We start from the raw sequence: 22,420 nt of genomic DNA on the forward strand, positions 1-22,420 counted from the left end.
CCCCCCACCCAAAAAAAAGAAGATAATTATGATTATCTAGGGATAACAGCCTAGAGCTAATTATCTTCTGGGGGTTCATAGCTTCATTGTGTTTCAGACATCTATCCAAAGTGCTCTAAATAGAAGAGCTACTCAAAGAAGGAAACGACTCCAATTCCATTATTAAGCATAGAGAGCAATCTATAACCAGGAAAAGGCGTGAAATCAAGAACAATGATAATCATAAAAAGCAATAGAGCTCCATATTTTCCTCAGTAGTTTAATTATATCAATGTTGCTACTGTAAAAAAAATTCTCTGTCTTTTTTTCTCTGGTGGTGGTGGTTGGGGGAATTAACTAAGGGGAATTTATCAACTGCTAGATAAGGTGGTGTAAATGTGACGACCAAAAAAAGCCATGTTGATCTGATGTTTAGGCCATCACTGGTTGTTCTAAAACAAGGATGGCAAAGAAACCAGATTCAATTTGATAAGTGGGCAAAGTACTTTCTAATAACAGATAAATTTAAACGAACATCATGCTCAATCAAATCATATTTACCTAAATGGGTGCTCAATAGGTAATAGCTCAGTGCAAGAAGTCCATTTCCATCTGATTCACATACTCTTTTAACTCCCCCCGTTAATAGCTAGCAACTCACGAGGCAATGAAGCGTGATCCAGTTCCCAACAGTTCTTGGAGATGTTTGAGGCTTCTTCATCAGATAGCTTCCTTGCAGAAATCCGATGCGAAAACAACCTAAGTTCATCCTTTCCTAATAACTTAACAGCATGAGCCCCTACCTCTCTCCTCTTGAAAATAGTCCTGAAACCATCAACTCTTTCAAGATATGCGACACTCACACCATGTAAGTCAGTGTAACTACTCAAAGATATAACAATATCATAGCATTGGTTATCCTCCATTAGAGAACTGCTGCCAGTACCTAAAGCATTCTCTTTATACAATGCCCAGACTGAACCTTTCGAGGGGTAAATCCTATACAACTCTCTTGCTGCTCTTTCACTATCTACAACATGTGAAAACTTCTTCAATGATTTAACCAAAGCCTGCCGAGAAACTTTAAACTTCCCACAAGAAATATGAAAACCCTTTTTCCCCCAATGCAGTAGTGCCTCATCACTATTACTTTGAAATTCCAACCAATTCAATCTCACCTCAAAGGGATGCGCAGAAATAACATCATCAATCAAAGCATAATCCCTTGGCATTCCGTCATCATCATAAACAGCCCATACATGTCCTTTCTTGAAACTCCTCGCTACTCTATCCTTGTCAAAATTATAAAGATCAAAATTTTCCTCTGCCTTTTCCAAATCATCTTGCCTAGGCCCTTTATCCTTCTTGTTACTTTTTGACAAAGTAACCTTTTTGATCCTTGAATTCCTTCTTCTTTCTCCATTCTCTAAACCATCTGCCTTTAGCACCTCGCGTCTTATCCTCTTCTCTCTCACCCTTGCGATCGGTGACTCCATCTCCACTTCGTCTTCCTCTTCTATTAAACTCAAATTCGTCTCCTTTCTTTCCTCACTTTCCTTTTCCATTAAATTTAACCTCATTGTCTTCTCATTCTCCGCCATTATCTCTGAATCATCCTGCCTTGACCCTTTACCACACCTCTTGCTACTTAAATCCCTTCTTCTTCCTCCATCCTGCAAACCATCTCCCTTTAACGCCGCACGCCTCATCCTTTTCTCTCTCACCCTTGCCATCAGTGTCTCCATCTCCACTTCATCTTCACCTTCATCTTCATCTTCATCTTTTGTCAAACTCGAAGTCATTTCCTTTCTTTTTTCTCTATCCTTATCCTTTAAATTAAGCGTCGTCGCCTTCTCATTCTCTTCCTTCCCATTCTCCACCATTCTCTCTGAATCATCCTGCCTTAAACCTTTACCACCCCTGTTGCTACTTAAATCATCCCTTCTTCTTCCTCCATTCTCCAAACTATCCCCCTTTAACGCCTCACGCCTCATCCTTTTGTCTCTCACCCTTGCAATCAGTGTCTCCATCTCCACTTCATCTTCATCTTCCTCTGCTGTCAAACTCGAAGTCATTTCCTTTCTTTTTTCTCTATCCTTTTCTGTTAAATTAAGCACTGTTGCCTTCTCGTTCTCTTCCTTCCCATTCTCCGCCATTATCTCCGATTCATCCTGCCTTAACCCTTTACCACCCCTGTTGCTACTTAAGTCCATTCTTCTTCCTCCATCCTCCGAACCATCTCCTTTTAATGCCTCACGCCTCATCCTTTTCTCTCTCACCCTTGCAATCAGCATCTCCATCTCCACATCATCTTCCTTTTCTATCAAATCCATCTCCTTACTTTTCTCACTTTCTTCCCCCTTATCTTTTACCGGGATCTTTCCCTTATTCACCTTCTTCTTCACTAACAACTGCATCTCAGCTAATGTCATTGTATCTTCTCCTTCACCTACACTTCTCACCTTACCATTAATCTTTGATCTCAACTCCTTGATCAAACCATCGTCGCTCTCAACATCTCCTTCCATATCCACCTCAGTTCCAACACCAATTGCATCATCATTTCTTGTCGTTTTTCCATGTGGCCTCTTATTAACCTCCGTAACACTCCCCACTTTCCTCTTCCTCCCTAACTCACTATTTCTTGAAGAACCAAAGCTCTCACTTTTCCTAGTCTTAATCCTAGCACTCCCTCTTGTTTCCATCAAACCTTCACACCCTTCTTCATTGTCACCATTTTCTGGAACTTCAATTGCCTCAAAAGTTTCTTTACAACTTGGGCACATCAAATTATGCCCTAAATACTTCTTTTCAAACTGATGCAACAAACGACAAGTCGAACACGCCGTCCAAAACGTTGTCGTTTCACCCTCCTCAGCCATTACAGCTGACTGCATAGCAACTCTAAGCTTCACATCATATTCCTTCCTCCTAATCTTATCCGACAAAACCCTAAACGCTTCGCCGACAACCTTAAAAGCCTCTTCTGATGCCGCAAAAGGATTCTTATCAGGGTGAAGGGTTAACGCCAGCTTCCTGTACTGCTTTTTGATAGTGTTGATGTGTGAGAATCGCTCTATTTGTAGGATTTTGTAGTAGTCCGGCAGAGTTGTTGTAATAGTTGCTGCATCTCCGGCGGTGGGGGCAACTGGGGTTTCCGCCGGAACGGTGCCTGTATGGAGGATTTTAAAAGCGGTGAGCATTTCAGAAACGCCATCTACGGCAGGGTAGAGACTGTGGGCTCGCTTGGCGTACTTGAGAGCTGATTTGAGGTTGCCGGAGTTGTATTTCTGCTCGGCTAAGGCTTTTAGTCGTAGTGCTTCCGGTTGGTCTCCGGCTTCGGCTTCGGCTTCGGCTTGTGGTTTCTCTTCGTCGGCGGCCATTTTTTCGTCGCCGGAGTAATTGTGTGGTGATCGGAGACCGGAGAGGGAAGAAAATGAGAGCACAAAAGAAAGAATAGTTATTATATTCCCACCCCACAAAATGGGTTTAAATGAAGTTTAGTCCCTAAATTTTGAAATATGACTATTAAGTATCATTAATTTATCATCTCGTTACCATCTCTATTTTACTTTTTGTTCTCTATATTTGGAGAGTAAATAGAGCATGGGTTCTCCAAACACTCTCTATTTCACTCTTTATTCTTCAATTAGGGCATCTCCAACCCCATTTTCTATTTTACTCTTCAAATATAGAGTTTTCTATTTTTCCAGATAATCAACTCCAACCTAATTTTTTATTTTACTTTCTAAAATATAATTTTTTTTCTCTCTCTTCAATATTATATTATTATTTCTATTTCATTTTTATTTTCTTATTTCATAATATAAATCATTTTTTCTCTTTGACAAATAATCACTCTATAATCTTTATGTAATACAAAATTTAATTTTTTTTTTCAAATTCTTCATTTAATATAAAATTACATTTTGATCTAAATTTATAAATAACATAAATTGCAATAATATTATATATAATACATATTAACGAACAATCCAAATAAAAGTGAAATCATTGATGAAATATAATTACGTCATATATATTGTATCATCGTAAAATTTATTTAAATTTTATATAAATACTCAACTTTCAAGACTATTACGTTACTCTCATAACTGTTCTATTAATGTATTACGGAGTTCAAAATGAGCAATATTTTGTCCTTATTTTCTTAGGTATAGCTAAAAATTGTTTAAATTAACAACTTCATCTTGTATCCAATTAGTTTGTGTACTAATTTACTTCCCATATTCCATTTTGAACTATTGCATCAAATATTTTCATGCACATTAAAAAGTGTAGTTTAATAATTCACTATAACATAAAAGTAGATTGTTTGAATTATCATGTAAATTTTGTCCATACTTCATAATGAAAATTAATTATAATTTAATTACAAATGACAAAAAAAAAATTAAAATCAAATTAGAAAAATTGTTAATTCGGGGTGGAAGTAGTATACTTATCAATAATATGTTTTAGATGTTATATTACTTAGAAAATAAATACAAATATTAGAGACTTAATTAATAATCTTCTATAATATAAATAATATTAAAATAACTTTAAATTGCATATTTAAAGTGACAATTTTTTTTAAAAAAAAAAAAAAAATTATTAATTTGGGTGAAAGTAGGAACTTGTTAATAATATATTATTAGATGTTATATTACATTAGAAGATAATAACAAATGATAAAGACTTAATTAGTAATATAATAGAAATAATATTAAAATAATCAAAAAGTAAAATAGAGAGGTGAATAGTAGTTCTTCAAATTTAGAGAACTACTATTCACCTCTCTATAATTGAAGAATATAGAGTGCTTGGAGAACACATTCTCCATTCTACTCTCCAAATATAGAGAATAGAGAGTAAAATAGAGATGGGTTGGAGATGGTCATAGAGACATGAATTTGGAGAACTTCTATTCACCTCTCTATTTTACTTTTTGATTATTTTAATATTATTTCTATTATATTACTAATTAAATCTTTATCATTTGTAATTATTTTCTAATGTAATGTAACATCTAAAAATATATTATTAACAGTTATTACTTCCACCCAAATTAATAATTTTTCTATTTTATTTTATTTTTAAAAAGTTGTCACTTTAAATATGTAATTTAATATTATTTATATTATATAAGATTATTAATTAAGTCTCTAATATTTATAATTATTTTCTAAGTAATATAATATCTAAAACATATTATTGATAAGTATACTACTTCCATCCCGAATTAACAATTTTTCTAATTTAATGTTTAATTTTATTTTTGTCATTTTAAATATGTAATTTAAAGTTATTTTAATATTATTTATATTATATAAGATTATTAATTAAGTCTCTAATATTTATAATTATTTTCTAAGTAATATAATATCTAAAACATATTATTGATAAGTATACTACTTCCATCCCGAATTAACAATTTTTCTAATTTAATGTTTAATTTTATTTTTGTCATTTTAAAAAGTAAATTAGTATACGAAATAATTGGATACAAATGAAATTGTTAATTTCAACAATTTTTAGCTATACCTACAAAAATAAGGACAAAAAAATGCTCATTTTGAACTCCGTAATACATTATTAGAACACTTATGAGAGTAACGTAATAGTCTTGAAAGTTAAGTATTTATGTAAAATTTAAAATAAATTTTAGGATGATACAATATTGCTGATGTAATTATATTTCATCAATGATTTCACTTTTATTTGAATTGTTCGTTAATATGTATTATATGCAATATTTATTGCAATTTATGTTATTTAGAAATTTAGATTGAAATATAATTTTATATTAAATGAAGAATTTGAAAAAAAAATAAAAATTTGTATTACATAAAGATTATAGAGTGATTATTTGTCAAAGAGAAAAAATGATTTATATTATGAAATAAGAAAATAAAAATGAAATAGAAATAATAATATAATATTGAGGAGAGAGAAAAAGATTCTTTTTTAGAGAGTAAAATAGAGAATTGAGTTGAAGTTGGTTATCTGGAAAAAAATAAAGAACTCTATATTTGGAGATTAAAATAGAGGATAAGGTTGGAGATGTCCTTATGCTTCTCTTTGTATAAATATTGATAAAAGGTTAGAATTTCATTGAATTTTTGTAATTTCTTACCAATCTTATTAAAAAAAGGGATAAGGATTTGAAAAATACCCCAACTTTGGTCGAATTTGCTGTTGCGATACTAAACTTTCATAAGGACCTATTACCTCTCTAGACTATTTAATATCGTATTTTTTACCCCCTGAACTATTTAATAGTGTATTTTAAAGGTATATATGTGCCCACGTGGACACATTACTATTTATAATTTTGCATTATTTTTTATGTCCACGTGTATATGTTTAAAATACGGTATTAAATAGTCTATGGAGGTTATAGGTCCTCATGAAAGTTTAGTATCGCAACAACAAATCCGACCAAAGTTAGGGTATTTTTCAGACCCTTATCCCTAAAAAAAATCATAGAAGGAAAAATGTACATTTTGCCTATTGAAACCTTACACTGTTGCTATACATAGAAAATAACATAATTTCTTTCTTTTTTTTAACGATAATATTTCATGTTTATATCAAATTATATAATATTTATCATGATTATGTGATCAACTAAAATAAGAATACATAATAATTAACCTTGATTAAGTAACTAAATTGTACATAGAAGACGAATATCAAAGTAGTCATTGGTTTGATATGAACATCAAAAGTATTACATGAAGCAAACAAACAATGATTACATCAATAACTTGAAAGTTAAAACATATCAAATGAGGAATGAAAATTAAAATGATATCAGCTACCTTTCCTATCTTTTGATTTTTGGCTCTCACTAGACAACAAAATTAGCATGAAAATACAAAGTTTGCACAAACCTGAAAAATTGATCACTAAATGAAAGTGAGCATTGTAATTAGCCATTTCACAGATGATGTCAACACAGAAGCAGACATCTTAACGATGGACGATAACTGTGTAAAATTGAGTCATCATGATATTATACCTTGATAAATACACAAGTTATATGCAGAGGCGAATTTAGGATTTTTCGAACATGGGTGCACCAAGTAAAATGTACTGAAGTGAGAATTGATCCTTAATCCTCAAGGTCAAAAGCTCAACATTTAACCATGTGGACCATGTAGACTTCTTGTAGTACGGGTGCAAGAATATAATATTATACAAAATTTTAAAAAATATACATATAAAATAACTAATTTTACGAAGAGACCACAGGTGCGGATGCCCTATTTTTTGGCTGTAAATTCGCCACTGGTTATATGCCACTACAGGTACTTCACCATGCCACAACCCTCTACGTTGAGTTTGATAGCTTGGAGTCCCTGCTTTTTTGAGAGCTTTTAGTTGCTGCAGTTTCTTATTCACCTATCAACAATGGATCAGTAGGTCAACGATCAAAAGCAATAGCAAAAGAAACAATTTCCTAAAAAGTTGAAATAATTCTACATGTATTCTACTTTTTAATTATTAGAATATGTATAGATTTATAAGCATGATATTAAGATGTATTCGGTATGGAGTTCAATGTTATCATGTTTGATTGGTCAAAAATTTTGAAAAATATATTTCTTAGGATTAAACAATTGATAATTGATCTGATTGGAAATACAACTTCAAATTAGTGAAGTGAAAGTTGTTTCGAAATGAACTAGAAGGAAGCATTGAAAGCAGTTCAAAAAGATATTGTAGCAGCCACCTGAGAAGCAATTGTTTATTACACTTGGAAAGCTAGGAACTGAACTACATTGAAGCATTTGAATGTAGAGATTGAAACAGTTGTGTTACAGATTAATAAGAACATAGTGGAAAGACTAAATCTTTTAAAGACTGAGAGGAAAGCTCGTAGTAGTAGCAGCAACAATTTGGTTCAGACTTATTTGTGACTAGCTTTACTTTGGAGTCATCATCGGCTCAAGTAAAACAAATCAAAATAATAATAGAAAATAAAAAAAAACAGTGAAAAAAACACAAGACAACTAGTAAAAAAACAGTGCGAAACATATATGCAGTCTGCAGGTAATCCCTGTGTATCCATATGATTTTTTCTTTGTTATGAGTGTCATCTTCCGAATGAGCCTATAATGCACTATTCGAATTTAATTGAGAATCTAATACATATATCAAATACCAAATGAAAAAAAAAAAACTAACCGAAAAATAATACAATCTATTCAAATTAGTCTAATATTTTACTAACCACCATCCTAACAATGCTAATTGTGTTGTTAAGAAAATAGTCCACCTGTTCTTTTTATAACACAAATCTGAACCGTTGAAATTAGTCTACGAAAACAATCAGCAAAACACAAAGCAAATCGAAAAACTTCACAATTTCTTCTTCTCTTTCTGTTCTTGCAAATCATCGGAACAGCAACATCGACAATTTCACAAACAAATCCCTATTTTTCTTTTATTTTTTTCAATTTTTGGGGATTTTTTTGTCGTTTTTTATCCCTAATATATCTTGAAAAATTCAATCTTTGATTGTTTTTTGCTAATTTTGAGGTATACCCAGATAGCTGGGTACTAAATTTTAAACTGGGGTTGACTGTAATTGGAGTTTTATAGCAGTTGAAGCTTACCCAGTTCTTCAGATTCACCAGTCTTTGTATATTTTTTCATGGTAAGCTGAATCCTGTCATTATTTTAATTTCTGTTGTGTTTTTAGCTTATTTTTGTTGTTGAATTTGTTAATGGGTGTTTTGGGTCGATTCTTTTTTTTGTTTACGGGATTCTGTAGCTAAATTCACCAATTATTTTAGATTTAATGGTGAAGAATATACATAAAGTATTACTTTTTTTGGAGTTTCATGCATTTTACTATCAGGGCTGCGAGTTTTCTACATGAATTATCACCAACTATTTATCAAAAACACATTTTTCCTACTTGACATATCACCATTGTGTACGTAGGTAGGAAATGAGAACAATTGATAGTTGAGATGTGTTTTGATAAATAGTTAGTAATAATTCAAGTAGGAAACTAGCACACCGGATGGTTCAGATATGAACTCGAAATCTATTGAAGTTGTTAATGGGTGTTTTGGGTCGCTTTCTATTCTTGTTCGCATAATTTTGCATGTTGATTCATTATCTAAAGGACTATATTTACATTGGTTTTGTATAATTTTCTTGGTAACTAAATTCACCATTAATTTAATTTCTGTGTGTGTTAGCTTATTTTTGTTGTTGAATTGGTTACTGGGTGTTTTGGGTCGCTTTTTCTTGTTGTGGACTTACTGCAACCTTCTTCCTTTGCCTATGTGAAATCAAATTAACATTGATGGAGCACTTTCCAGTATTCGAAATGGATACCCATGGGTCGGAGGATTGGGATTGAGGTGTAGTTGTGATTGATTGATCATAAATTCTGTATGTGGGATGTGGACTTGAACTTTATGCTTTTTTTATTCAGTTTTCATTTGTAAGTTAGGAGATAGTAATAAGCTAACAGGCAATTTGTTTGCATGGACTATTGGGTTGGTGAATACTGCTGATTAAGTCCAATTATCTGGCGATGTTGACAGCTTTATAGAGCCGTTGGTCTGTGGTGCTTTTGGTCTATTTTGTTACTTTTGACAATTTCATGTGTAGAATTTTTGTCAGTTAGAAAGTGATTAAAACTGATTCTTGATTTATATGGGTCTATGTGCATGACAGAATGGTTTGAGGAACTTTTGAAGTAGTACAGTTGAGCCATGGGTAGCAGTGAGATGGATAAATCCCCAAAAGAGGCGAAGCAAGCAAAAGAGTCAAAGCCCCCCAATTCACAGGTAACTGTTGTTGGAGCTAAGAGAGAATACTGTGTTGAATGGGTAGCTCGTAAATTTGATAGACGCCTGTGGGTGACTCAGTTTGAGACATATAAACGATTTCCACATACTTTTGGCATTGGCCTGGTGTTCAGTAAAGAGACTTCGTATCAAAAACAAAAATCAATTTTCCCCTGAACAAGTATTTTTGTGTGAGTAGATTGAATCATACCACCAACTAATGTGTTTTGCTTCTTGATACTATCTAGGAGCAAACTTCTACTACTACCGCTGGCCCAGTTAATCAAGATTGGTCTGGCTTTCAGGTTTGGTTTCTCTGTAGCATAGTTTCTCAGCCTTTTGTCTTGTTTATTGATTTTTCTTTGTTGGTAATCAAAGGACGTTGATGATCATTATGCAGGCATATTCTCCTATGCCTCCTCACGGGTTTATGGCATCAAGTCCTCAAGCGCACCCTTATATGTGGGGAGTTCAGGTATGCAAGTTTCACTATGCCGTGGCTCTGATTCACGTGATGTTTTGAGTTTCCTTCAAAAATCAGATCTGCTAGCTTAATGTAAGGCTAATTTTATCATGGCTTCTTATTGAAAAAGTGTGTAACTAAAGATATCACACTTACTTGGTGCACATAGAGCTGTCTAAGATATAATTTTGATACTTATGAGCTTGAGCTATAGCGATTTCTTGAAAGATATTTGTCTTTTAGCAAGTTTCATACTTAAGCATCTCTATTTATTAGCTCAATTACTTAGGTCTATTTGATAAGCCTACTTTTCTACTACTGAAATTCATACCAGGCAGTGAAGTTGTAAAGTAGGTTCTTTTGGTAAGATGTTTCTTGCTTCAATTATATACCCCCTGATCCACCAGAGTTAAAATAAGGAATAGATGATTTAAGTTCATTATATTTCAGTGATTAGTTTATACTTTATAATGACTGTGGTTCTATGATGATATGGTAATTTGTTAAGTTGCTCGGACTCTCTAGAAATGTTATTGCACCCGTGTCGGATCCTTCAAAAATATACTACTTTTGAATGATCCGACACACACCCAAAAACATTTTTGAAGAGTCCGAGTAACCAGGGGCGGACCTAGGTGGACGGGAGGGGGTTCCCCCTCGATTAAAAAATTATATCGTATATATAAGGTTAAAATTATTATTTATGAGTATAAATATTAAAATGAACCCCCTCATTACAACTGTGATGCGAAGCCCAGTGGTCAAGGGGGTTCAGAATGACTCCAAGGTTCCAAGTTTGATTCTTGCTAGTCGCGCTTATATTTAATTTTAGCTTAAATTTTGTCTTTCCCCACATCCCAAGCTTTTAGCTATAAGTTTTAGTTTTGTCTTTTCCCAAAGCCCAGCCCACAAATTAACTTTCAAAAGGTTGTTTGATTTGGATTTTACAAAGGTTAATATCCATACTAAAATCACTAAAGCTTATACGAAATTGTGTTGAAGTTTGATGACATTTTTGAATTTCAAGATTCAAACAAGTCTATCTTTGACCGTATATTTTTCATATATCTTTTAAATATTTTGATTTTTTAAAATTATTTTGACTTATAGTATTTTTACGTAGCTTATAAATATATAAATTTCATTTTTAAAAATTTGAAAATTCTATGCGCAAATATTCGGTCAAACTTAAACTATTTGACTCTCAAAAAATGAAAAGTGTTACATAAATTGGGACAGAGGGAGTATTAATTAATATAACATTTGATTTTTTTCATAAATAATATTTATATAAATTTTGTAAAAAATTCTATATCATTTTACGAAGGATATAGAATAAGAATAGGCTCCAAGTAATAAATATATTTAAAACGTTAAAACAACAAAATTAATAGGGGATTGGCAGAGTTTATATAATTTGTTATTATGAGGAGTACCTTTTATTCAAAAAAGAATTATTTTGTAGATTAGCATTTCATGTTTGACTAATAAATTCAAATTTTTTTCTCATCAATATTAGAGATCAAATTTGTGCTTGGCCAAAATTTTCAATAGTGCTTTTGGAGAAAGTTATGTTTTCAGCTTTTGAAAAGAAGTTTTGCCACAACTCAAAAATAACTACTGTATTTGTTTTCCTAAAAGCACAATAGATTTTAAAAAGGCTCGATGAAGCAAGACATAAGTAGGAAGAAATGTTAAATGAAACATGACAAAACGAGTTAAAATGATCTTGTCTTTCACCACTCCGCTCCTTTTGATCAACCTTTTCGTTAATTTACTTCTTATATTCGAACCCCCTAATGAAATTCCTGCGTCCGCCACTGCAAGCAACATAGGTAATTTGTTCTTGGGGTTTCATCTTGCCTGTTAGTGATAAGAGTAAAGATTAATTTGATTTTAGTACAGTGTCCTGGTCCCAAATTATCAAGAAAACAAGGAGACTTGGTATAGTCTCACTCAAATGGTTCTTTGTGTAGTCTCCACTGTTTCTGAAATGTTAATATGGTTAACTAACAGAAGAAAACAAATTTGTTCCAGACTGCAATATTGCATATTGCATTACTAAGAACAAAAGCAATTGAGGCTTTCATTTCAAGTCCTCGTTGAAGTTTCTCAATTTTCCTTCTGGAATCTAGATGAATAAGTTTAGCATATTTCTGTACAATAATTTGCTGATTTATTTTTGACTTCATCTCCATGGTTTGTTAAAGTGTACAGATAATTCTGATATGGATAATAGTACCAAAATATTGTTTTTGTGTTTTAAGAATTATTTATAATCAGCAATTTTTTTGTGGTTTATATTGCCTTGGTCTAGTTTTTGGTTCTATTTTTACTCGCGAATATTCTACTCTGACAAGTTGCTGTCATCTATCTTTAACAATTTCTGCTGGCTGTTATTTCAGCAATTTATGCCACCCTATGGTACTCCACCACATCCATACGTTGCAATGTATCCCCATGGTGGTATATATGCTCATCCATCTATTGCTCCGGTATAATCTTGTAGCCCGAGTCCTCTGTCTTACTCTATGCATCTCATTTTTTTATTTTGCTAACCAGAAATGGATATTTTCCTAATTGATCAGGGATCTTACCCCTTCAGTCCTTTTGCAATGCCTTCTCCAAATGGCGTCGCTGAAGCTTCAGTGAGTATCTATGCTGAATGTGCTAAACAACGTTGTCCATGTAATCTATGCTTTAAGTATCCTGTTCTTATACTGCTTTGTTCATTTTTTCTTGTGCAGGTTAATAACTCTGGTAATGTTGAAGTGGATGGTAAGTCATCTGAGGGAAAGGAAAAATTGCCGATTAAGAGATCTAGGGGAAGCTTGGGTAGTTTGAATATGATCACTGGGAAGAATAACGGACCTGGTAAGACATCTGGAGCATCTGCAAATGGAGTCTATTCTAAAAGGTATCGTGCTCTCTCAACTGAATGTTTCATGTGATCATAAAGAAAGATGTGGGTGTGACTGGTTTGTAGTTGGAGGAAGAACTCCAGAACATGAAGCTAAGTTGCTTGGACTCGGGTGCGGGGTTACAATACGGGTGTGGATCTAAATTTTAAGATTTGGGGATATGGATCCAGGTATTGATATGAGTGCGGGGATTCAACGAAAAATAATTCAAATATCTACAAATAGAGTTGTAAAACTGAAATTATATGATATTTTGTGGAAAACTTGAGGAGAAATATTGATTGGAGGAGAATCCTGAAAGGAGATAAAAGGAAAAGGAGTGACATAGTAATTACTATACACAATGTATTCAATTATTTCCAGTTTCACGTTAGCTTTTGTTTTAATTACAAATATCATTGAATCTGTCTGGAATTTCTCTGTCAATTTTGGTCACTGTACCCAAAATTGGTTGACCAAATTGGGTACGGATCCCAAACTCACACCCATGTCGTGTCAACACCGGTGCGGCACTGGAAGTGAAGAGTCCGAGCAACTTAGCCATGAAGATAGAAAGAATGATATGCTTCATGGAACAGAAGATTATCACCATTCTTCTCACCTTCAGTGACACTCCAAAAGTATCTTAAACTTTCTAGACATGGTAGCTCTGCATAGTTGTGGCAAGAAAGAGGATAAATTAGAGAGATCATTATCTAGGATCTCTATTACCCTTGCTCAATAACTGACCAGCGACTTTGATGTTAACCAACAACAGTGCATAATATGAAAGTCTCGGGATATTGAAATATAAGTATAAGCAAAAGATTGGTTATTAAATGGGCACGTACGACCCAATTGCCTTATTGTTTTTTCTGCTCAATCAACATTAGCTCATGAAGATACTGCTTCAATGATAGACACCCTTGTTTTTTTGTTAGGCTGATGAAGCAGTTTGTTCTTCTTTTTCACTTGTAAATATGGTTTCAGCACAACGTAGGTGATGTATTGATAAATATATACAAATTGGTAACTTCTCAAAAAAAAAAATTTAGCTCAACTTCTTGCTGTGACTTTTATAAATTGAATAATGTTAACCAAGCCAAATGAGACTTCTTTGTTTTGTGTGGCCAGCTCAGTGTGCATTTCCCATTGAGTGGATTCTAGTCGTTTGATGACTGTAACTTTGCAAGTCATGCTCCTTTTTTCCTAGTTTAGCTTACTGTTGGCACTTCGTGACTGCCTTATGATTTGTTTGGGATAATCAGTGTTATAAACAAGTTGTTAGATAAGAGTATGGTTCTGATTGGGTTGGAGAGATCTTCTCCTCATGCACTGTTTTCTGGTACATACTGTTTTGATACAACAACAGCATACCCAGTGTAGTCTCACAAAGTGAGGTCTAGGGAAGGTAGAGTGTATGTAGGCCTTACACTACCTTAGAGGTTAAGAGGTTGTTTCCTATAGAACCTCTGCTCAAGGAAAAATAGTCCAAAGCAGTCCAGGAAAAAGAAGTACAAGAACAACAGATAGTGACGAAAACAACAAAACAATACAAAATCTACAACAAAACAATACCTACCGGAGCAATACTATGACAACTGATGTGAACGGACTGCAAGACAACACACTGCTACCTACTAATCTTCTACCTTAATCCATGTCCTTCGACGCCCTTCCATCTATGGTCAAGACAACAAATACTGTTTTGATTAGTTTTTTATTTTTGGAGATGATTTTATATGCTAGTGCACAAATGGCTGTGCAAATACCATTTATACAGAAGAGGAAACTGACAAATTGCTGTCCTATACAACTTACAAAGATTCAAAATCTCTAGGATAGATTCTGTAGGCAATGGGAATTCTTCTTTACACCAAAAATGAAATAACAATAGGGGAGTTCATCTTAATCTTCTCAATTGGACTATGACTAACCTTGTCTTCAGAGCATCTCAGATTCTTTTCCTTCCTAATGGTCCACCAATATGTTTTAAGCTTTTTCTGGGCAAGATATTTGCTGTCCAGGAATATATACTTATTGGTTGGGTTGAGTACAATAATATTTCACAATATCAGATAGTTAATTATGTTGTTTCTAATAATTATATTTTCTATTCACATGAGAATGCGTTTCTGCTTAAATTTTTTAAAGTTGTCAAGCTTAAATACCACCTGTATCAGTTCATGAGGCTTAAGACCTTTGCCAATGTTGGACTTGCAGTGCCGAGAGTGGAAGTGAAGGGTCAAGTGAAGGAAGTGACGCTCATTCTCAAAATGTGGGTATTGTATGATGTATTTGGTTTATTTCAATAATTATATGATAGAGTGTAGTTCTTATTTCCTGTTTATGGAAAGTATAATATTTTGTAAATTAATTTCCATCTTAAAGAATTCGCTTCAGCCTTGTATGTGCTTTATACAATTTTCAATGAAGTCATAGTTATGTGCATGTGTGTATATGTATATATATATATATAGTCTCTACGTCACGTCCCTCGCATGTGTTGCCCTAGAATTATTATAAATTTAGATCTAAAACGAATAAGCTTTTAACAGAATACATAATTTAAAATATTTATTTATTTAACTTACAAATAAATATCAAAATCAAACCCAAGGGTATGGCGTAGTGGTCAATGAAGTGGTTAAGGACCATGAGGTCTCGGGTTGAAATCCCAGCAGAGACAAAAAAACACTAGGGGATTTCTTCCATCTGTCCTAGCCTTGGTGGACAGGGTTACCTAGTACCTGTTGTTGGTAGGAGGTGGGCGGTAATCCGTTGATACCAAAGCCAAACACAACATGCGTTTGGTGTTCTCTTCCAAAGCATTAAGTTATTTATTGTTCAGTTAGAGGAGAAAATAGACTAAAAATAAACTCATCACCATGTTTTATAGGATAATTGTGGAAGGAATCTAATTTCATTAGGAAATTGATTTATTTTTATTTTTTTGAAATACATAATAGATGTCAAAAGGAAAAAAAGATGCAAATAAACACACATGTGATATGACTGATGTAAATAATGACCTGTTTTGGTTGGAAAACAACGAAGGCTTCCCCATGCATATGGAGCTAAGTTGGAGCTAAAATTTCTGTACAAGAAGTGTTAGAAAACGAAACAAGTTGATAGAGATATCATAAAGTTTATGATAAGATATGGTAAAAGAACTACTCAAATAGATGTCCAAGTGCATAATCCTAATCAATATCAACACAAAAAAGATTAAAACAATATATTGTTCTCAATATTTCAACTGCCCTATTAATTAAAATGCACTAAATATCCAAGGGAAGAAGTCCAAAACCTTAGTAAATGGTGCAAATTCATTGCTCTATTTGTTGTTGTATGAATCCCTCTTGCTTCTCCAGTTGAAGGGCATAGTCGGTTGAGATTTATATCTAAAGTTGAATATTTCACACTATAGAAGGGAGTGAAAAATAAGTAAGGGAAATAACTTAGGTTAAGTTAATTGAAACTCAAAGTTGATTGAGACATATAATTGAACTCATCAAAATATGTGAGCACGAGAAGATGCAATCTTATAATAAGCACCAAAATCTTCACAGAGAGAAATGAAAGAAGCTAAATTTTCAGCTTTAAATTAATTAACTATGGTTACCTTCTCAAAGATGGAATCATATTAGATTTAGTGAGACGAAGATCGAAGTACCAACCTATTAATTAGAGCGACAAATATCTCTTAAATAGGTGGTAATTATGTTGATTGTTTTCGAAAAGAATTAAAACTTTTGAGTGAGGAAAAATTATAATATCTCTGTATTTATAATGATATGAATCCTTCTTTGATTATATTAGTATTTTAGTTTTTTTATCAGCCCGTTCTTTGTTTTGTTAGAAAATTTTGAAAAATAAAAGAAAGCTAAAATGAACTTTAAAAACACACTCCTGAAAACCCCAACTCCCGGCCAACCCCTATCACTTCTCCCCAACCACAGCCCAAGAATGCCTAAGTTTAGTAGTAGTTGTACTTTAGTTTCAAAGGGTATAAAATACCAATTATGAGTGGACTGGGAAGAAGATAGGAGAGAGGAACTTAATTAAAGCTGTAATCTGTGCCTGATTGCAATTAATTTCAATGAAGATTAAATACCAGGGTATTAGCCGAGCTATTCTATTTTTCAGTGGGAGAGTGTATCTGCAGTCAATTTAATTAGGGTGTGGTTGATGACTAATTCTAATTCCAATGGAAAGAAAACAGGAGTGGAAAGAAAATACCTCTCTATTTATACTACATCTGATTATTTGTCGTCTTGATTTTGCTTAGGAGTCACCAATGAATTCAGGAGGCAGGCAGGATTCAGGTCTGGTGATGTGAATTTGCTTTGAATATCTGATTACTATTTTGGCAATGAATATAGTTGACGGAAAAGTACTATGTTGTCTTTGCTACAGCTGACACATCTCAAAATGGCAATGCTGCGCATGGTTCCCAGAATGGAGGGACTGGTACTCCTCATTCGATGATTAACCAAACTATGGCTATCGTGTCAGCTGCTGGGGCTGGAGGTATTCCTGGCCCCACTACCAACTTGAATATTGGTATGGATTACTGGGGTGCTGCCACTTCATCGTCTATTCCTGCAATGCATGGAAAGGTACCTGTTTCAGTTGCTGGAGGGTTAGTTACTGCTGGATCACGAGATAGCGTCCAATCACAGATGTGGATTCAGGTATCCTTTTGGTGTCTCTATTTGTTAAGAAATTTTTATTCATTATTGTGATTTAGCACTCGGTGTATCAGATTCTGTACATTGAATTGTGAAAACAAGTATCTTGTAGCTGAATTGACATATGTAAATATTCTGTGATGTACAGCCAAATAAAACACATGTAAAGAGCATGCGTTCTGGTTACATGAGAGAAGAATGGACTTAATGTTCAATATAGGCATCAAAGCAAACTTCTGGGATCATTTTATTTGCACTGTATTTATTTTGTTATCACTAATGTCTTAATATTAATGCAGACATATTTGCCTGGGATTGTTTGTACTGAGTTAGGATACAGAGTTGGAAGAGAAAACCAGGGGCCAAAATTTCCATGAATTTTATTACGTATTTTGCTTCCACCATTATATGCTGAACAAAAACAAGTCTTGGTACTATCTACTAAATAATTACATGTTTCCACCAAAGATCCCAGCATCAAAATTCCATTTTTTGTCTAGTTGCAGAGTAAATAAACTTCTAATGAGGTGTAACCCTTGCTGTACACATAGTGCTGAGCACCTACCAGTCTTGTATGTTTTGAAAGGGGGACTGCAAATATGAGCAGATCATCTGATTTTTCTGATGTCATTTCTGTCAAACTAATGTTTTTCTTCCTTTCCAAATGAGGATGTATCTCTTTTAACTTGGTGTTTCTTCTCTTTCTGGATGTTTTAATGCATTGTCATTGATGATCTTTTCTTTTCAATCGAGTTCAGGATGAAAGGGAGCTTAAGAGGCAGAAAAGAAAGCAGTCTAACAGGGAATCAGCTCGTCGATCTAGGTTAAGAAAGCAGGTATAAATTATCCTTCAGTGGTTTCCTTTGTTAATGTTGATCAACCCTGACTCCACTTTGTCTTTGGGAACCAGGCAGAGTGTGATGAACTTGCACAGCGTGCTGAAGTTTTGAAGGAAGAAAATGCCTCTCTTAGAGCTGAAGTGAATCGTATCAGGAGTGAGTACGAGCATCTTCTTGCTCAGAATGCATCTCTTAAGGTATTTTCCTCTACCCTTAATAAGGATAATTTTAAAGACCTCCCTCAAGGTTTGACTGCATAAACTAACCATCCTTGTAGTTTACAATATTTTGTTTTCCTTCCTTGTTTTGATTTCTTTATAACAATTCTTTTATCCTATTTATAAGTAATGTATAAAAAATTGTGAGTTGACTAACTAATCCTTTTCAATATACACCTCTGTTTAATTAATTTTGTTAACATATTTTTTTTTCTTAAATTCCTTTAGAATAAAAATGAGAAGGAAATGGTAGAAATTTGATTGAAAATAATCCTTAAATGAATATCTTCTCTTCTGCTAAACTAAAATTACAAAGGTTGTTTGTTCCTGTTGCTATTGGTTTTGTGTTTGTCCTTGAAATCATGGGATTTTCGAGTGGATGTTGATGATTCCTTGACTGACTACATGACATTATATGTCATGCTTATGAGGCCTCAGGGGTTATAATCAAACCATCTTCCAGTTCAATTAATCCTGTATGAATGTGTTGTTGCTGTCCGCTGTCCCTTTCCCTATACATCTCTTCCATAAACAACATCAGGCATATCACAGAAATAAAAATATAAGAAATGATTAAAATCCATTTGTGCATAAAACTTCCGTCATGGATTTGACTCTGAGGGGTATTGGTTTTGATACTTCTATGATAGCTGCCCATCACGATTTTGATCAATTTTCTACTCATCACCCATTTCCAGTCCTTCTCCGTTTAGAATACCACAATAATTGCCTTTACGTTTATTTTTTATTTTTTATAAGAAGTCAGGATCCTTTTGTTGATACTTGAGAGGCTTACATCTTCAGAATAGACTTACTGTGGTGAAGGAAAACTCATTACTCATGCCAAATAGGACTCTACATGATGATATACAGAACGGTAGTCTCAAATTGGTTTATTCCAACCTGAAGTAATAATATGTAGTGCAATCTCAAAATAGAATATCACACAATTATGAATTATAGCATTTTGTATAAGCAGAGTATCAATGTCTTCATTTTCTTCATTAGTTGGTCCATGTCCTAGTTGCTCTACATCTTCATTCAGTTCATTGGAGCGCCTCCGTCTTGATCATGATTCTGTTGATTATCGCCTCCATGTTGATCAGCATTTTGCTCATTAGCACCTCCATCTTGATTAACATTTTGCTCAGTAGCACCCACTTCTTGTTCTTTAGGAACCTGTTCATTAGCGTCTCCATCTTGATCAGCATTTTGCTCATTAGTGGCTAAATCTTGATCAGCTGGGTCTCCATCTTGATCAGTAGCGTCTTGATCAGTTGTGTCTCCGTCTTGATCAGTAGAGTCTCCATCTTGATCAGCATTTCCCTCATTAGCTTGGAAATTTTGTTCCTCAATTGAACGAAGCAACGGTATATGATTCGAAAAAGTAAGCTTGTCCAGTCTCATACAGAATTTTCCTTCTCTAACATACATGTCCGGTTCTTGGGCTGAAATAAATTTCCACCCTATCATCTTTCCACATTGGCGACAGTAAGTGTTGGCTACGATAGTTCCACTTTCTGAAAGACGATAACTCATGTTGTCTGGTACATGAACATTAAACACCCTATTAAAGATCCCTAGTAGTCCTGATTGAGACATCAGAATATATTCGTTGAAGGATGCAACTTGCATTCTGCACCAATAAGTATGACAGTGGATGGTATCATTAGAAGGGATTGCATCAGTGTTGTATTCAAGTGAATAGTATCTATTCATTGTTGAATGAAGAAGCAGCAACTCAGAGATAACCTTTATGTTATTTATTCTAAACGAATTTAAGAAGAAAAAAAAGATGTTCAAAAAATTAATTAAACGGAAGGTTTATTTAAAAAAAGGCAAACTGGTCAAACACAATACTTTTACATTTATTATGGATAGGTTAAGAATTATTACAAAGAAATTAAAACAAGGGAGCAAAATGTAATATTGTAAACTAAAAAGGAGCTTAGTATTACGAAACCAATCTGGGGGAGTCTCTGAAATTCTTTAGGAAGTTGTGTGTCTTATCACCCTTTAATTGTTGAAGTTTGCTTTTCTTTTTTCCAACTTCTCTTCTTTCTGTCTTGTTTTTTAGAAAATAGCATTACGAGTATAGAAAAGAATGAGGATTTATATAACATATCAGACGGAGATGAGCTTAAATGGAGCGACTTGGCCAGTAAAGATTCATTTAGCCAACACCAACTTGTTTGAAATTGAGGCCTAGTTGTTATAGGGTTCTTTTCTAATGCTATGAGTCATCGGATTTGATTTTGCAGGAGAGGCTTGGGGAAGTTCCTGGGGAAGATGATCCAAGAACTGGTCGAGAGGACCATCTTCCAGGCAAAAATGCCCAACATTCTTCACAAACCGAGTCCCAGTAGGGTGGTCAATGAAGTACTAGCTGCATTTATGTGGATTGATGATTAGGAGTTTAACCTAACAAACTTTGTAAAAGAAAAGGTTTAATTTGCATATTAAGGTAGTTTATAATTCGCGAAAAGCTCACTTTTTTTAGTATCAGGATCTGTAATATGCCTAACGTAGTCCATCGTTTCTCTGTTGGGCCAATCTTTTATGGTCGAGAAACCTGGATGATATGTAGAGAATGTGATCGTCGCATTATTTTGTATCCAGCAGGGAGGTGTTCCTAAAAAAATTCTCAAATTTGTATTTACTAATATTGAGTAAGGTGACAGGAGTGAAGAAAGTTTCTTCAGAGATGTTTGTATGATTATTGTGGATTTTGGTTGTATTTGAATTCATCCTGTCATTAGGTACAACAATATTAACAAGTATTGATACAATGTATTTAGCATGATGTTGATGATATGAGCTTAAATGTAGATAAACCCTTTCGTAGTATTTCTCATATTGACATAATACAGTGCCATTTTAACTTTGCTTTAGTCGGTATCTACGCTTTCCAACGTTGGGGTATACAAGTAGACATTTAAATTTGTATAAAATTGAATAGGTAAATACATGTGTTCTACATGATATGTTACACGTAAGACGCAAAATAAAAGAATTAATTTTATAATTAATAGTTTTATATGGCAGTTTTCAAGTGCTATTAATTTGGTCAAAAAAATTAATTATGTATTTCATTAATGGCAACATTCAAATGATTTGACTAAAATATTTCATTGCCTTAATGACAACATTTTCCACTCAACAATTTTGTATTTGGCAACATATTTGCAATTTATTCTAGCTGTTTGGTCAAATGTTGTTAATGACATTTATTACTCTGTCTCAATTTATGTGACATTTTTCGTTTTTCGAGAGTCAAATAATTTAAGTTTGATTGGAAACTTGCGCATGGAATCTTCAATTTTTTTGAAATGAAATTTATATATTTGTAAACTACGTAAAAAGTATTATAAGTCACAATAATTGACAATTCAAAATGTTTGAAAGATCTATGGAAAAATTACGATTAAAAATAGACTTGTTTAAATCTTGAAATCTGAAAAGTGCCACATAGAATAGGACGGAGGGATGCGGAGCCACCATACAGTTAG

General features: G+C 33.6%; 2 protein-coding genes across 5 annotated transcripts in view; one reads left to right on the forward strand and one right to left on the reverse strand.

The window, feature by feature from the left end:
- The window catches only part of LOC102582811 (uncharacterized), a 4,397-nt gene extending 936 nt beyond the window's left edge, over positions 1–3,461 (reverse strand). For 2 of the 3 annotated variants that reach the window (XM_015315190.1, XM_006361197.2), the window contains exon 1: positions 541–3,461. In XM_015315190.1, coding sequence (XP_015170676.1) covers positions 609–3,362 — 2,754 coding nt within the window. In that variant the 5' untranslated portion in view covers positions 3,363–3,461 and the 3' untranslated portion in view covers positions 541–608. Of the gene's footprint in view, positions 1–100; positions 181–540 lie in introns of those variants that run through there. The other variant, XM_006361198.2, reaches the window with a different exon arrangement.
- A 4,827-nt stretch (positions 3,462–8,288) lies between these two features.
- Positions 8,289–21,741, forward strand: LOC102583356 (transcription factor HBP-1a). 2 transcript variants are annotated; one of them, XM_015315191.1, is made up of 13 exons: positions 8,289–8,647; positions 9,716–9,797; positions 10,046–10,102; positions 10,198–10,272; positions 12,666–12,755; positions 12,849–12,908; positions 13,008–13,177; positions 15,384–15,438; positions 17,452–17,488; positions 17,580–17,857; positions 18,613–18,690; positions 18,765–18,890; positions 21,173–21,654. In XM_015315191.1, the coding sequence occupies exons 2-13, from the start codon at positions 9,723–9,725 to the stop codon at positions 21,275–21,277; spliced, it is 1,206 nt and encodes a 401-aa protein (XP_015170677.1). In that variant the 5' UTR covers positions 8,289–8,647; positions 9,716–9,722; the 3' UTR covers positions 21,278–21,654. The 2 variants fall into 2 exon arrangements, with proteins under 2 accessions (XP_015170677.1, XP_006361261.1); XM_006361199.2 differs by having other exon boundaries at positions 8,290–8,647; positions 9,685–9,797; positions 21,173–21,741.
- Positions 21,742–22,420: the final 679 nt, after the last annotated feature.

Source organism: Solanum tuberosum, unplaced genomic scaffold (genome assembly GCF_000226075.1).
Source record: "Solanum tuberosum cultivar DM 1-3 516 R44 unplaced genomic scaffold, SolTub_3.0 scf00341, whole genome shotgun sequence".
Lineage (NCBI taxonomy): Eukaryota > Viridiplantae > Streptophyta > Magnoliopsida > Solanales > Solanaceae > Solanum > Solanum tuberosum.

Bases quoted from the DNA above. Each gene is read 5' to 3' on its own strand.
- LOC102583356 (XM_015315191.1), top strand. From the start codon at position 9,723: ATGGGTAGCAGTGAGATGGATAAATCCCCAAAAGAGGCGAAGCAAGCA. The intron at 10,103-10,197 runs GTTTGGTTTCTC...ATCATTATGCAG, and splicing joins AAGATTGGTCTGGCTTTCAG to GCATATTCTCCTATGCCTCC. The intron at 18,891-21,172 runs GTATTTTCCTCT...TTGATTTTGCAG, and splicing joins CTCAGAATGCATCTCTTAAG to GAGAGGCTTGGGGAAGTTCC.